At 38.8% G+C, this 15966-nt stretch overlaps 1 protein-coding gene across 2 annotated transcripts in view; it reads right to left on the bottom strand.

Moving 5' to 3' along the window:
* plxna4 (plexin A4) overlaps nucleotides 1–15966 on the bottom strand; it is a 211875-nt gene that overhangs the window by 59107 nt on the left and 136802 nt on the right. For both annotated transcript variants that reach the window (XM_084408408.1, XM_084408409.1), the window contains one exon: nucleotides 13650–13750. In XM_084408408.1, coding sequence (XP_084264534.1) covers nucleotides 13650–13750 — 101 coding nt within the window. The remainder of the gene's footprint in view (nucleotides 1–13649; nucleotides 13751–15966) is intronic.

Genomic DNA, 15966 nt, shown 5'->3' on the forward strand with positions numbered 1-15966 from the left:
AACAATACTTCTACAGCATTTGTAAAATCTTAGTTAATTTCAACATTTACTAATACATTTTTAAAATCAAAAGTTGACATTATTTAATGCACGGTGAACTGTGAACTAACGAGAACAAAAAATGAACAACTGTATTTTTATTAACTACCATTAACAAAGATTAATAAATACTGTAACAATGCATTGCTCATTTTTAGTTCATGTTAGTTAACACATTCTCTGGCTGTGATAATTCACTACTTGTAATCATACATAAGGTATAACCACATAATGAAAACATGCTATTGAGTTTTACATTTGAACATTTCAAAGTTTTACCTGCTTGTATTGTACAAGAGTGTGTAAAACAGCCTGCTCTGTCTGGGTTTTTAGCCTGTCATTCCCCTGACTAATCCCCTGACTTTATTCAAATCTGTGAAGCAATTAACTACGAATCAGCACAAAGTCCTTATAAGAGGGAAAGAAGTTTATAACGGATGACAGTTGTGACAGGGTTTTCCACTGCAGAAAAGGAGGGAGGAGAGAGAGGTAGGACAGTGGATGAATTGAAAAGTTAAGAAGCCTAACGTGGAGAACTCGGAGAACAGAATGGGAATAATCTGCTGGTGAAAGAACGAGGAAACGAAAGAGATTTAAATGGCAACAATCATCCTCTTTCTCTGTGCCTCTGTGCTAAGCAGGTCTAAGATGCATTTAATCAGAATGGCCTCCTTTGTAGCTCCAATCACACAGCCTGAATCCCTTTCTGCCGCTGATTTAATAAGCATGCTGTGTACAACGTGTTCAAACACACACACACTTACGCTAGGTGGATCTACGGGTGGTGTGTAGCATTCTCAGAGTACTGTGGGAGAGACAAACTGCTCATGTGCGTCTCTGGATGATTTGGGGAGGCTGTGCATCCTGCAGTTACACGCACCGGTCAAAGGCTTTTGATAAAACATTACGTACAGTGACACCAAACAAGTCTCTCAAGCCTCTCTTGGTCCGCAACCATTATGCAAGACTTCAGGAAAGTACGCAGGCAGTGAAGCCTGTTTAAACGCAGGCATAATCTTTCTCACCAATAGGGGGCATATGAGGGTTGTCTGTACATAATTTCGAGATTACAGGGACTTTGACATGTTGTGGCTGAAACAAGTCAGCACTGCTTGTAAAAACGGGAATATTTCTTATTTAAAAGGGTTATAAACGAGATGCCTGCTATGGCCTGAAAGCACTGTAAAAACATTTATGAGCCTTCATTTATGAGCTTTTGTGATACAGGCCTGGAGACAAGTGAGAGTGGTATGGATAGCAGTGTGTTTGTGCATTTCATTTCTTTAATAAATGAAAAAAAAAAAAAGAAAAAAAAAATCACTGGCTAAACATTGACCCTACTTACTTTCAATTTCCCATTTCCTTTATAGTGATCAATGTGTTACTTAAAAAAATAAAATTATATATATAATTTTATTTTTTTAAGTAAAAAAAATACTTAAGGATAAAAGGATTTTTTTATCCTATACAATTCATAATATATTATTAATATAGTGCATTATATAATTTACTTTTATAATATAAAAGTATATTAGGCCTATATAATACAATATGTTATGTTTTATTGCATCTAATAAATTGGTGATCTCCTTGATAAGTGATCCTGCGCACATCTGTCAACACACGGCAGGTTTGTTTTAATACCTTATCATTAGTAAAGTAAACTGCTCTATTAGAAGACTAAGGAGTAATTTGTTTCCCTCGTTATGTAAATGCTGCCCAAACATGGAGAAATGTGGTACTTTGATGAATAATGAACAGGAAATGAAATCGCATCAAAGCGATCAGACAGACGGGAGCGCAGAAGTGGGCATGCAAACCACTAAAGACGGCCTCCTGGCATCTCGCCTGCCCTCTCTCTTCCTGTTCCCCTCGTGACCCTCCGTTCACTCTGCTCTCTGACACACTGCCCTAAATACCATTACATCACTCATGCCAGCAGAAGAGGAAATAAACAAACCTCAATAAATGAATACAAACATGTCATTAGTGCATTAAATTGCCAGCTTTGCGTTTTGATCGAGGGGAAAGACTTGTAGCGAGCTTGCAACGCCATCCCTCACATCAAACCCACAGACAGAGAGAGAGACAGACAGACTACTACAGATGTCTTTAGAAGAAAGCAGCTAACAGAGTCAGCCAGAAGCAGCTAAATTAATAAGCTCTGCTAAAATAATAAATCCCTCAAGGAGTTTTATTCAACAGAGTTTTACTTGCTCTGCAGCTAAAACTGTTAATTTACAGTAAGAATGAGTTTAGGCCCACACTGGAAAACCTTGTTTTGCCAAGACTAATTTGTAATAAACATGAGGAAGTACATTTCTCATGTGACTGACTTTGGAGTTAAAGTGTGTGTACTCCAAAGGTCTGGCCAGCTGTGTGAAGCAAATAGAACTCTAATGGGGCAAATACTGGAGAGTATACAAGTATGTTCCATAAGAAAGAAAAGCAAACTAACATATTGATTTTACAATTAATAGAGTACAGCAAATGCAATGAATGGGATAATCCAGAAGAAAATTCACTGCATGGAACACTGTATCCCATGATGCCATGTGCTCGATTTGACCTTCCATTTCAAATTGTGAATGTATACATTTTCAATATCAAATTTATGAATATCAAATTATAAATTATAAATAAAATTATAATTATAATTTCACAGCATGTGATAAAAGCTCAAAATACTGAATGTAAAATATGAATCATGCCAGACATAATAAAATATATGAGTTATAATTGCATTTCTCTCATCGCGTCCAATACCTCATATTTAGTTTATTACTGAACGTTGCAGTGCATTCTGGGAATGCTACCCTTGAGTTTTGACCCAAAATTACTGTAGATATCTTAGGAATAATCAGTATAAATAACAGCATAAACATCATAATCATGATCCTACCTTTTACAATAACCTTAGAATTGAGAGTGTGGTTTTAAACGCTACCCGTATAAGCAGATTACTAGACTGTTTAAAAATACAACTTTTACAGTGAAATGTCTACCGTTCCTCAGCCAATTCTACTCAATTCAGTGTCTCATTGAATTTCCATAATGCATAAAATAAAATTCACAGTACTTTATTGCAACTGAGTTCAGTTGAAAGAAGACAGATGTTTGAACTCTAGCCAGGACATGCTCTACATACCATCGTACAGTAACATATTAACATTATTTATGGAGGAGTCAATGCATATTTGAATATGATCTTAAATACACATTCATCATAACGGTTATCAAGCCTCCCATTGGGACGGTTTCCCAATGGTTAAGAGCAACCAAACGGATGAGGAATGAGAAACGGAAATTGAAACCCCATCCAAGTTGCACATATAAAGTACAGTAGAAAATGAGATACTTTTAAAATGCAGTGTGATACCCAGAAAGAAAGGGAGCAAGGGAGAGCATTGACAAAAGAAGGAGCAGCCACACTGACAAATGGCAGGTTTAAATTTAGAGTCAGCGCTGAGAGCCAGACCCTCAGAGCCCCCCGTGAGAGAAGAGCAAGTCGGTCACCGTCGTTATGGAGAGAGCAAAGAAGAGGGATGGAAGGAAAGAGGGAGGCATGAAGCAGAGAGAAGGAAGCAGGGGAGAAGACAGAGGAAAAGACTCGTGCAGAGTCATTACGCAGCCCAGTGGCTCTGACCCGATTATTCCCAGCAGAGACCTTGGGGCCACTGCCCCCCACTGGGCCACAAACCTCAGCTGAGTGGAAAATTAGTGTGGAGCACCCCGGGAACGACCCAAACACACGAGGCACACTGAGACACACAAACACACGCTTGCACAAAAACATCCAGGCTGCAGCAGTCACTTTGCACCATTTCTAAAAAAAAATAATAATTCAATATCATTATCGTTATAATGATAATTTTGGTAACACAAATTAAAGGTACTTTACCTCATGATTTTTTTTTTTTTATGTGGAACTTGATGGATGCAAACCAAAAGATTCATGAAAAATGAATAAGTCTGTCAGCAGTGCAAAAATTATTACATAATTCACATTATGTAACAACTCAGTTTAAAACAAAAGACTCAAAACAGATGTAAGAGCCAATTCAACAAGCCATTTGTATGTTGTAAGATTTACATGATTTGATTTGATATGATATTGTTGATGGTTATACAAATTATAATACTGCACAAGTCATTATTTCTGATATGTGTGGTCTTCCAATGTGTGGTAAAAAAATATAACCTAAGTCAATGGGAACTGAAAATGTTGTAGATAAATGATAACTGAAAATGTTAATTTTTGGGTGGACTATTCTGTGTTTGGAAGTATAGCGAAGGATTTAAGTAGATAAAGTACTTTTGCCTAATCCTACTGACCACAACACCGAATCTGCCTAAAACTAGCATGACCTCAGAATCTGAGTTTCATTTCAAAACACTTTCATTTGACAAGAACCCATCCGACTCCAGACTACGGTGCAGCTGGAGAGACACATTACCTATCAAAGTCACACACACCCACACAAATACCCACAATTCAACTCAATGCCATAAAAGCATCAAGTTATCCGTGACGCAGCAGCGCTCGCCTCAAAACTCGCATGCAATTTCGGGAGCTGTCAAAAACACCTCAGACCGCCTCCTTCATCTCATCTCCCTGCTGTCCCTGTTCCTCCTGGGCCAGGGGACCCATCTTACCCTGCTAATATTAAACAGATTATCTGTCTCCTCCAACACCACATCCCCTACAGATCTGATCAAACATTGCACATATTAACACCCGGCTGTCATGATATAGCTCAGAGGAACGTTTACAACTCTTTTTTTTTATCTTTAAACGTTTAGATCGAGCAGACAGATATTTTTCCTTTTAGCTACAGGGGTCAACTGAGTTTTCAGCAGAAAGAAATACGCATGCGAGAACACGGAAGACCTCTAAGAATGGCCGAAAAGACAAAGGCAGAGTGGATGTGAAGACAATTAGACTCTTTGTCTTCAAAGTTATACAAAGCATTTTAAAGAGGTCACACTCAATAAGACTCCACCTAAGAAAGGAGAGTAACTTGAGAGTGTGTGCGCTATAGATAGAGCATCTGTCCTCTATCACAAAGGGCAAACAAGCGGTTTTTCAGCCACCTGAGAGAATGACCCAACAGGTCCCCGTGTGCCCAGAGGAAAAATCAATGTGCCACTCTAATTAGAGAGAACAATCTCACCTGGTCAAACATTTATGAAAATGTTTTGCTTCTGTGCCAATGCAAGGTGAATAGCAGTTTCAAAAAGAGTTTGTGAACTGGCACATTTCTGGAACTATTTGAAAAAGAGTCTGTGTAACCGTGAAACAGGCATGACATATGAAACCTGTGTAAAATTAGGCTACGACAAACACAGGACTGTCTGTCTTTTTGTATCCTATACTGTGCTGGTTCCAAACTGTACACCTGCTGCAGTGAACACAATGTTCTTTCCCTAAATCACCGTATTTATTCCCATACCATTATAGACCATTCAAACACAAGGACATTCATGAAAAGAAAATCTCTCAATATAATTTTAGAAGCACATTTTACAGCAGTTTTTTAGTTGCTATATCACACTGTGACAGTAACTTTTTAAAGGAGCTCAGAGAGGTTATTGTACACCTCAAATAATTTGGAACATTTGTAATTTGAGGTGTACTGAGACCCAGCATGATCGGCCAGTTTTTGGAAGTAACTAGCTAAAAGTAGCAATGCTACTAACTTAAAGGGTTAGTTCACCCAAAAATGAAAATTCTGTCAGTAATTACTCACCCTCATGTTGTTCCAACCATGTAAGTCTTTCGTTCATCTTCGGATCACAAATTAAGATATTTTTGATGAAATCTGACAGCTGTCTCACTCCTCCATAGGCTTTCAGAGGGACCGAAACTCGCCGGCCCAGAATAGTTATTAAAAACATCGTTAAAATAGTCCAAGTGACTACAGTGGCTATACATTAAGTTTATCATGCGACGACAATACTTTTTGTGCGGAAAAACAACAAAAATAACGACTTTATCTGACTATTAGTGTTCTTCAATGTGGGCCTCTGACGAGAGTTCACGGGAGCGCCAGGACGCATGCGCGAGAACTGAGATTACGGCGTTCTTCTACTACTAACTTACTTGTTACTGGCTGCTCACTCCTTGGGAGTATTACCGCCATCTACTGTACAAGATGACGTCCCGACATCATCGAGACCTAAATCACAATAAGTGCCGAATTCAATAGCTTACATACAGCGCGCGTCTTCCTCTGCTTATAAACAGACCGTTTTGCGCTTCCGGCAATGTCGGGACGTCATCTTGGGTGAACTAACCCTTTAACACATTTTTAGTAGCTTAGATGCTATTTAAGTTAGTTTTTCCAATGAGTAGCAGTTTAGCATACTAAAATGTGCTCAACTTATTTGAATGATTTGGTTAGAATGTTTGATTTAAATAAATGGATATAAAAAGGTAACACTTTATTTTAGTGTCTTTATTACACATCACATGAACTTACTGTATTAATGACAGTAAATTATGCATATTACATGCAGCTAACCCTAAATCAAACCCTAATCCTAACCCTATAGTAAGTATATGTTGTTAATTACTATTACTCAGTAAATAAATGTATAATTACACTGTAACAAGGACACCTTAAAATAAAGTTGTTGTTTTTTGTCCACTTTTTGTTTTTATGGAAGGTCAGTAATGCAGTTTTTTTATGACGACGTTTGATACATAATGACAGAATTTTCATTTTTGATTTAACTTTCCTATTTCCTGTCTTTTCAATCACTGCCTGTGCACTCTCTCACTTTCTCTCTCAGGTGTGTCTGTCTCCATGTCAAGTTCACGCTCTGTCACACCAGGACAGGCCACCCCTCTTGCTGTCTTCTACACCCTCTCCCCTTTGCATTCTCTCTCTCTCTGTCTCCTGCTCTTTCTCTGGTGACAGCAAGGTGACAGTGAGGGATAGGTTGAGTCGTGTAGGACTGCCTGCTTTCCGAGAGATCTCATGACAGCAGTGAGGGTGTCTGTAGTTCTGTCCTGATGCTTCCGTCACTTTTGGAGCATGTTCCTTTCCCTCAGCCAGCCGCAAACTCCTCCCAGGCTCTTCAGGAACTCAACGCCAGGGGCGATAGAGCCGGTCCTGCTCCCCTGGGGAGACACCATTCTTCACTGGGCACAGAGGGGGCTGTGCGTGTTTTGGGTCCAAATACACGCACTAGGTGGAATGCACTAAGGTTACATTGCACATGCTGATAGTACCATTGGATGTGCTGTCTACATCACTTTAGAAATACCACATGCAAAAGTGCTGTAACTACTTAGTATGAAAAAAAAAATCTCTTATGTTTCAGGTCAATTAGATCCACAACACATTTTGAGTCAGAAATACTGGTTAACCTACAGTAGAACAGGGGTGCCCTATCCTGTTCCTGGAGATCTACCTTCCTGCAAAGTTCCACTCCAACCCTGATCAAACTCAACTGAACCAGCTAATTAAGATCTTCAGGAGCACTTAATAATTGCAGACAGGTGTGCAAGATAAGGGCTGGATATGAACTCTGTAGGTAGGCAGATCTCCAGGAACAGGATTGAGCTTCCCTGTCCTAGAATGTTTTTTCTTGAAATTGTGAGACTACTTCTCATTTAGGCTCATGAACATGTCTGCACATTTTCAACATTCTGAGGTAATGTGGAATGTGGGTACGGAATTTCTATTACAATTGTGATCTCATTTTGACCCACAAATTTCTAAATAGTCTCATATTATTTATCATATATATGTCTCATAATAATACTAATAATAAATTAGTCCGTTTTTCAGCTACCCTCTGAAGGTATTTACATTATGCATTTAGCAGAAGCTTTTCTTTGAAGCAATGTATGCTGCCTTGAATGCGTACATATTTATTAGATAATGCATGTCAATTTTGCTGGAAATTAAACCCATGATCTTGCCGTTGTTAGTGACATACTCTAACATAATTATACCGAGAATTGTACAAATTTACAACAAAATACAAGAGTTGAAACGACGATAAAAAATAAGCTCAAAGATAAACTATGACATCTTTCAGCAAGACAGCATTCCTAAAGAGTTTCAGCATCACGCCAGAGCACCATGCCATCCTTTCCTGTGACAGACTTCTGCACAGACAATAACACTGTCCTTGGAAAGACAATGATAGCTTCTTCTCTCATCTCACATTAGAACAGAAAGCTGGGGAAGGTCCTGCTGGCGCTGAGGAAAGGCTCTTCTAGTGGCATAAACAAAGCCTTAGCATTAAACACACACACATACAGTACAGCGGATCAAAGAGAACTGCTTTAAAACCTCTCCCAGTGCAGCCACACAAACACAAATTCTGGACGAGAAGGTAAAGCATTTCACAACGGTCCTTGGCTATATGCATATGAGTTCAGATGTCAGGGAGAATCAACGCTGACCAATTACATGCCAAAATTGATAGAACCCTAAGCTTCAGCTAAAATTAAAAACCTAAAAAATAAAAAATATACAAAAATATACAATAAATAAAAAAATTAAACACTAGTCACCTGTGGATGCCATCTGTAAAGTTTGTCTCGGAAGGACACGTGATCATCTCGTCTCTTATAAAGCCACAGTAACAGGCTGTCAAAGATACTGTTGGATAGACGTATTGATATTCTTCATTTGCCCCAAAATAATATCCATCTCATACCCATCCTAATAAAGATACATAAAGATATTATAATGGAGTGTAAATTTGCATCTTTGTCAATCAGCTGCAATCTCTGCCTGTCAGCCTTCTTCGGAAAGAGAGACAGAAATATGACAGCCTTATTTTCTCCGTCTTAATTATGATTTACAGCCTATCCGTCTCCGCGCCATGCCAAACCATCACAATCGCTGCTCATTTACACCCCGTGCAAAATGATTGTCTGCGAAACATCCTGGCAATGTTTCCACGACATTTGTAAAGCAGTCAGGGGAGTTATTCATTGCAGCCCTCGGGAACTAGTGTGATCGTCGAGGATGGATGTAATGTTGTTAAATTGTGGTGAACACATTTTACACTCAATCTGGGATTATACAATTAAATGAATACTATAGGCTTTAGATAGACAGAATGTAAATGTCCTCACAAAATACTATGCTGATTATAACGGCACTTTTTCTTTTTAAATAAACTGAACGTTTATTTTTTACCTTTTCACAAATTTATTTATAGTTACACAAAATCAATAAATAGTGTAAAAATGCACAAATTTTGTTTGGGTCTGGGAGATATATATATATATCCACACATTTTAATTGTCTTTTCTCGCATAAACCCCCCCCCCCCCCCCCCCCCCCCCCACTTCTTAAACATGAACAAATCATCCTTTTCAAGTCAAAGGGGCAGAGAGGGATCAGATGGATAAAAATGAAAGCTTAACAAGTAAACAAGCCGCTTCATAAATTACACATCTGAACATTTAAACTTCGGGAGCACCCTCCCCCTCTGCCAGAGTTATTGATTTTTGCCTCTCTGGTCCTGTTTTCCAAGACTAACAGACTTTTCTGGAGATCTTTTGGGTAAACAGGAGTCTGGAGCAGGCGGCTTTGCTCTTGTGTTGACAGCGAGAGAGGAGGTTATCTGAAGGTTGATTGGGAACAACAAACTTGCAGAGAGGCTCTTAAACTAAGCAGCAACTCACAGATATCTTTCTGTTCTCTCATGCTATTCAATCAGACAGGTCTCAAAGCTGTAAAATATATTTTAAAGGTGTTGTTGTTGCCTCAGGTTTGTCTTACACCGCTCACATTTAAATGAAAGATGCAATGAGGCTTCAGCAAAGGCTGTGAGTCAATTAGTTCTTTAAACTTTCAAGAAATAGTTGACACTGTTCACTAAGACCAGTAAAAAATAAACTCAAAGGTCTGAGGGGTTGTATGGTGATTCAGTCTACAAACTGAAGGTCAGAGCCAAGAATCCTGAAATTGAGTTAATGCATTGTTAATTTAGTGTCACACAATCTCCCCAAGTGGTTTACACACACACACCCTATCAAATGGACCCCCCTGACCCTTAACCCCTCTGCTCCATTTTCTCCATGATCAATAGTAGTGTGGGTCGAACAAATAAGCCCAGCCATCCATCCATCCCTTCAGAGTGTTGTTTTCCTTCTCTCTCTGGTGATTGTGTGGAACTCTGTTGACTTTTGCATCTCTCTGGAGGACAGGAGTGATCCGTCTCATCACAGAGTTCAGCTCTCCAGCAGTCTAGATTACTATATTTATGCTCTGCTGGCCAACATATTGACCTCACTTAACACAAAACAGCCCTCCGCTGCTTTGTGCCATTAGACTATTTTATACAATTTGATGTGTTAGAACAGTTATGAGAGATTCATAGACAGGAAAGAGAGCTAACGACTTCCTTGTGGGATTTGAACAAACCTCTAACCCCAGTGGTTTTGCTACAGACATGTATGATAATACCTCAAATCTCCTGTTTCTAAGCAAACTTACTTGAATTTGGTGCTTGACGACTATTTATGTTAGATTGTAGTTTTTCTTCTTCTTTTGCTTCATTTGACGTGGCAAAGCCACACAAAAACTTTTAAGAGTGTTTTTCTTCCCATAAATAGCCAGATATTACTCTACATTTTGCTTTCTTGAAATCCATGGGTAACTATGGTAACTGGGATTTTCTCCATAGAGGAAGAGTAATTGTATGAGTTAGCAGAGACAGTTACAGTCTAATGAGATGAGCAAAATTAGCCAATTATTAATATTAATTATAATTCTTAATGAAAACATTTAAAAAATATTTTTTGCTGTGCCTTCCCTGATATGCCTTGTACTTTTAGTTACGCAGACAAAAGTAAATAATAAAGCTCAGATCGGGTAGAAATATCATTAAGGTGACAACTGCTTTTATGTCCTTTCTAACATCTTGAAAAATATTAATGGCAATTAGAGACATTTTTCACTTATTTTCCAGTTCCGTGCATGAACTTTAAACATCAAACAACTCACAAAAGTTCTTAATTTATCAAGAGGAAGAACCAGTGTTACTTTAGTATTATTTAAATGCCACTATTGTTAATTTTTTTTTTAGTTTGAGTCATTTCAGACAGAGATAGATAGACAGATAGGTAGACAGACCTGGATTGCCATCCATCTGTAATGTGTGTGCATGCTCTCAAACTATAATGAACAGGGTGACAGTGCAGTCCATCTGATCTCTGCACTTTTCTATTGATCAGTTTACAAAGACTTTCATCTCTCAATAAAAAGACCACAATACAGTCACTATGACAGAGAATCTCTTTGTGGAATATCAGTGTTAAGATATGCTGCTTTAACCATCTTTACCAATGAAAAACAGGTAGATTACAGGAGACAAATACAGGGAGTGCTGACAAGAGTCAAGCCTGGCATGAGAGAGCCTTCACTGGGCAGAGGACTCATGTTACAGGGACCCTGGTTAAGTATGCAGGGGAGGAGAGGATGGGAAAGGTAAACTCCAGGGCAATCAATCAGCCGGGGACCCGGGGAGGCCAGGTCGGATTGCCTGACTCTATCAGAGAGCGGTGCTGTTCACTTTCTCTGGGCATAAGGCCATGAGAAAAGAGGAGCAAGAGAGAGAGGACAGAGTGCTATAAGAAAGTAATGAAAAACACAGAAGAGGCGAATGGGATAGTGATGCATAATGTAAAAAATGCAGTGAAAGACAAAAAAGTCAAAAACCAGAAGTGACACAGCCCTGAATGGAACCGAGGGCTTGCCTCTGCAGATGCAGCAATACATGTTGTGTTGCCAACCAACGTAAAGACCTCCTGCGAGAGCTGGCCCTTCTATCACCTGAGGCTAAACAACAAACTGCTGCTGTTTTTATTAGCATTGTGTCCAGTGTACACTTGACACTGTTTCTGCTGCCAGAGGACAGAGAGAAATGACAGAGTGAAGGAGAGAAAGAGCCAGCTCTCTCTCTCTGCATTTTCAGTCACAAATGACCTCTTTCCTTCATGGACAATCATAGCCGGTTGATCAGCCTGTAGCTACGGTATGAATACAGGACCTCATCTGAAACTCTTCTTAAGCCATTGCCAAAGTGTTCTTTGGACACTGCAATGGACATACAATTGCTCCATGATGTCTTAAAAAAAAAAAAAAAAAAAACATTCAACAAGAATAATGATAAAAAAAATAATAATACAATATACTCCATTTCCTTCGACACTACATACCTACATTCATTGCACCTGTTGGTTACCAATCTTATATAAATGCATATAAAACACATAAATTATGCATTTAAAAAATAATGATCAAAAAACGAATAGCTAAATAAATAGCTAAACAAATAGCTAAACGGCTAATAAAAAAAAATATTATGTGATTTAAATAAAATGAACAAATTGCTAAAAATGCAAACAGCTAGAAAATGCTAAATGGATAAATACATTACAATTATTTATATAAAAATTGTCTTTATAAAAAAAAAAGTGATTAATTAAAATTATTTAAACAAATTGCTAAATTGCTAAAAATAAATAAAGAAATAAAGTGCTAACATGTTTACTACAAAAATTACAAAGTGGCTCAATTCACCTGTGTTCATTCTATGAACATCAGCTGGATCAGGAAGTGCTTGAGAGCTGGTGTTCAGCAGCAAAGCTCAAGACTGAAACTATCAAACGTCTCGGGAGGAAAGGATATATGCACAGGCCATTTGACCACCGTTCTCACTGTCCAGCACTAAGGCAGCTCTCACTTTTACAAAAGCAAGAGGAAGCAAGAGAGAATGAGAGAAAGAAGGTGAGAGACAGATGAGTGTGAGATTTTAAGCATGCGCGACCTTGGGCAGCCATGTGGCAAACGCCATGCCCATGGCCCCTGTCGAGTCTAGTGCACTCAAAAGCCCTGAGAGAGATAGAGAGCGATAGGCCCAGAATCTCTACATAGCGCTTTACTTCCCCTCACTCTCTGCACTTAAGAGGGTAACGCTGCTCTTGGTCTGAAACACTGCAAATGTCCGCCAGACCTTCTCTGGCCCTGTCGCTCCTTAGTGGCACGGGCGATGTGATGTTTTAAGACCTGGACATCGTTGAATATAGAGCTGAGTGAAAGACTGAGATAGCCATGCCACACACAGACTACCCGCACAAACACACTCCTCTGGGGTCCTCAAAAGAGGACAAGAATCCAATTTTCAATTTACAGTGGAGTGGGAAATGTGGTCATCCCTTGAGAGCCTGAAGCATCCATCACCCTCATGTTGTACACAGTGGATGGAAAGGTGGGCTATCTATGAGTATTTGTGATTATGTGTATCCATGTGTGTGCACGTGTCTGAGATCCATTAGTGGGAAATGTGTGATTGGTGGTAAAAAAAACATGTTTCCAAACTCTAATGCCACACAATTACTTGAATGTAACTTACTTGAATTACTCTAAATGAGAACATATGCCACACATGTTTATTTAAAGTATATAAATAATGATCAAAAAATGATCAATAAGTATCAAAACCTTAAATCTTGTCCTATTTAATTACTCTAACCAACATCTATTACACATTCTCCCTTTCTGTAATCTCCAGGGAGTACGTCTGCATTTAGGTGTGCAGGACAGAGTGTTTTGCAGGAGGGTTGTACTCACATGCTATGGAGGACACACCAGCCACAGTGAGGATCTCCAGAACCCAGACACTCGTTGCAGGACGAATACTGCTCGCAGGCCTCCACTGGGACATGGGTCAGCTGGAGACAGAAAAAGAGAGGTTAGGTTAGGTGTGGAGTGAGACTTTGATTCATTTATGGCTCTCTTAAGTTGTTCACACTGACTACAACATTAAAGGTGGACTCAACTCAACTGTCTCATCGCAAAGGTTCATACTGTCAAATCTCATTGAAAACGAACACCTTCTGGTCAACTCACTGAAATGTATGAATTGAATAACTTTTCCCAGGGTTTTACTTCATGTTCATTAGGAAAATATATTCTGCTGAGCTTTAATTTTCATCATAAAACTGATAACAGCTTAAACTTTAATACAAACTGAAAGCAGAAAGACTGAAAAGAAAACTCCCAAAATAATTAGAAGACACATGCAACCATTCGATAAACATGGCGTTTTGTCACACAGCAGGATAAGGATGTGCCAAGAGAGCTCATCCTGGGATGTCAACTCCAGCTAAAGCATCTAACCATTTACAGCCAATTAACACTTGAGAACTGGAGAGGCGCTGTGGCACCGATGGGAAACATACCGAACTGAGTCGAACTGAGGGAGAGATCTGCACTGAAATACACATAGTACGTAAGAGCAGTGAAGGCGAGGACCCTCTGCCATCTCTGTCTCCATGGCTACGGCCCGGAGCCCTCAGCTTTCTTTTGCTTTGATTGATAACTTGTCACTGGTGGATGACTACTGTCAATCACAGCTTAGATGACAGCAGATAGGTCCAGAGCGGTCAGGCTGGGCGAATGACAGATGACATTACTGGCCTCACCACAGTGGTGTTTTTATTTTTTAAAGAAATGGGCCTTTTGCCCCCATTTCAATCAGGCTTGAGAGTGAGACTGCACTTTCAGATTGAGAAGATTTGACTATAACATTTATAAGAGCCGAATGACCAGTCGCAGTGAATCATGGCTCATATTTAAGTGTGTCGCTCTTGTTCTGGTGTCAGTGCTTATCCATCAGAGTGTAGCTGCGTCAAACTATCTCTCTTTCTGGAACATTCTTACAGATATCTCAGCGACATTTACGTGAAATGATTTATGATACAGAAATACTAAATTAAGACCGTCATAACGCCTATTTGGGTGGTAACCATTTTGAGAGGTGATGTGAGGTCATTTCATCCTTCACGGGGCGATTTTGTCAATGTTTTTAGAAACTACCCAGGAGAAATTTCCAGACCGAATTATCTACCGCTTGTTTACAGAAAGCACCTGATGTAATTGAATGTTCCAACTGACATCTCAGAGTGTTCAAGGAGAACAAATGATTTAGGAAATCTCTTTTGACCACTGCAAAGTGCTGAGGCCACTCATGAGAATTTGGGTATTTGGCACAATGGAAATAAATTACATGAATAAAATTACACCCCACCACAGAGACTGGGAGCGTGGAAAATCTTTTTCTTTTTTTTCCCCCTATTGGGCACACAGTCAAAATGGGCAATCTTGAAAAAGTGTTTGTTAAACTACAAAACTCCCCTGTGAATTAAAGGGATAGTTCACCTAAATAAAAAAATAAAAAAATAAAAAAATTGTGTCATAAATTACTCAACCTCATATTGTTCCAAATAAGACTTTAGTTCAAAGTATGTGATTAAAAGCCAAAATATTAAATCTGATCATTATATAAAGCCATCGTGTCTCTTCAGAAGACTTGGATTAAACTACTCGATTCATATTGAATACATTTACAGTGTCTCTATGACAATTTGAATGCATACAATTTTGGGTGGAATGGACTTTCAATGGAGAAACAAAGGTCTTTTTGGTTTCATTAAAAACATCTTAATTTGTGTTTTGAATATGAATGAGAGTCTTACAGGTTTGGAACAACATTAGGGTAAATAATTGATGAAAGAATTTTCATTTGAGGGTGAACTATTCCTTTAATTGGCAGACAAAAGCATGAGTTGAATGTAAACGTTTTCATCCTGAAAAATATTTATTAAAAATCATCCTAGTAACTACATCACGTTATGTTCTGTTACAAAAAGAGATTAAACATTAATAAATGGTGTGTTAGCTTTAAACAGGCCTTTTTAGACTCATTTCATTTAAAAAAAACAAGATGATGTGAAATCTCTCTCAATAGGCTCTGCTGTCTAAAAGCCCATTAGAACTGTATTTAATGTTGCCCTCTGATTTCTCCATCCCAGAGGCTTTTGCAAAAATATTCTGACTGGGATTTACAGTGAATATCAGAGACTTTTCCAAAAGAATGAGAGAAAGA

The sequence above is a fragment of the Rutilus rutilus genome, assembly GCF_951802725.1.
Source record: "Rutilus rutilus genome assembly, chromosome: 4".
NCBI lineage: Eukaryota > Metazoa > Chordata > Actinopteri > Cypriniformes > Leuciscidae > Rutilus > Rutilus rutilus.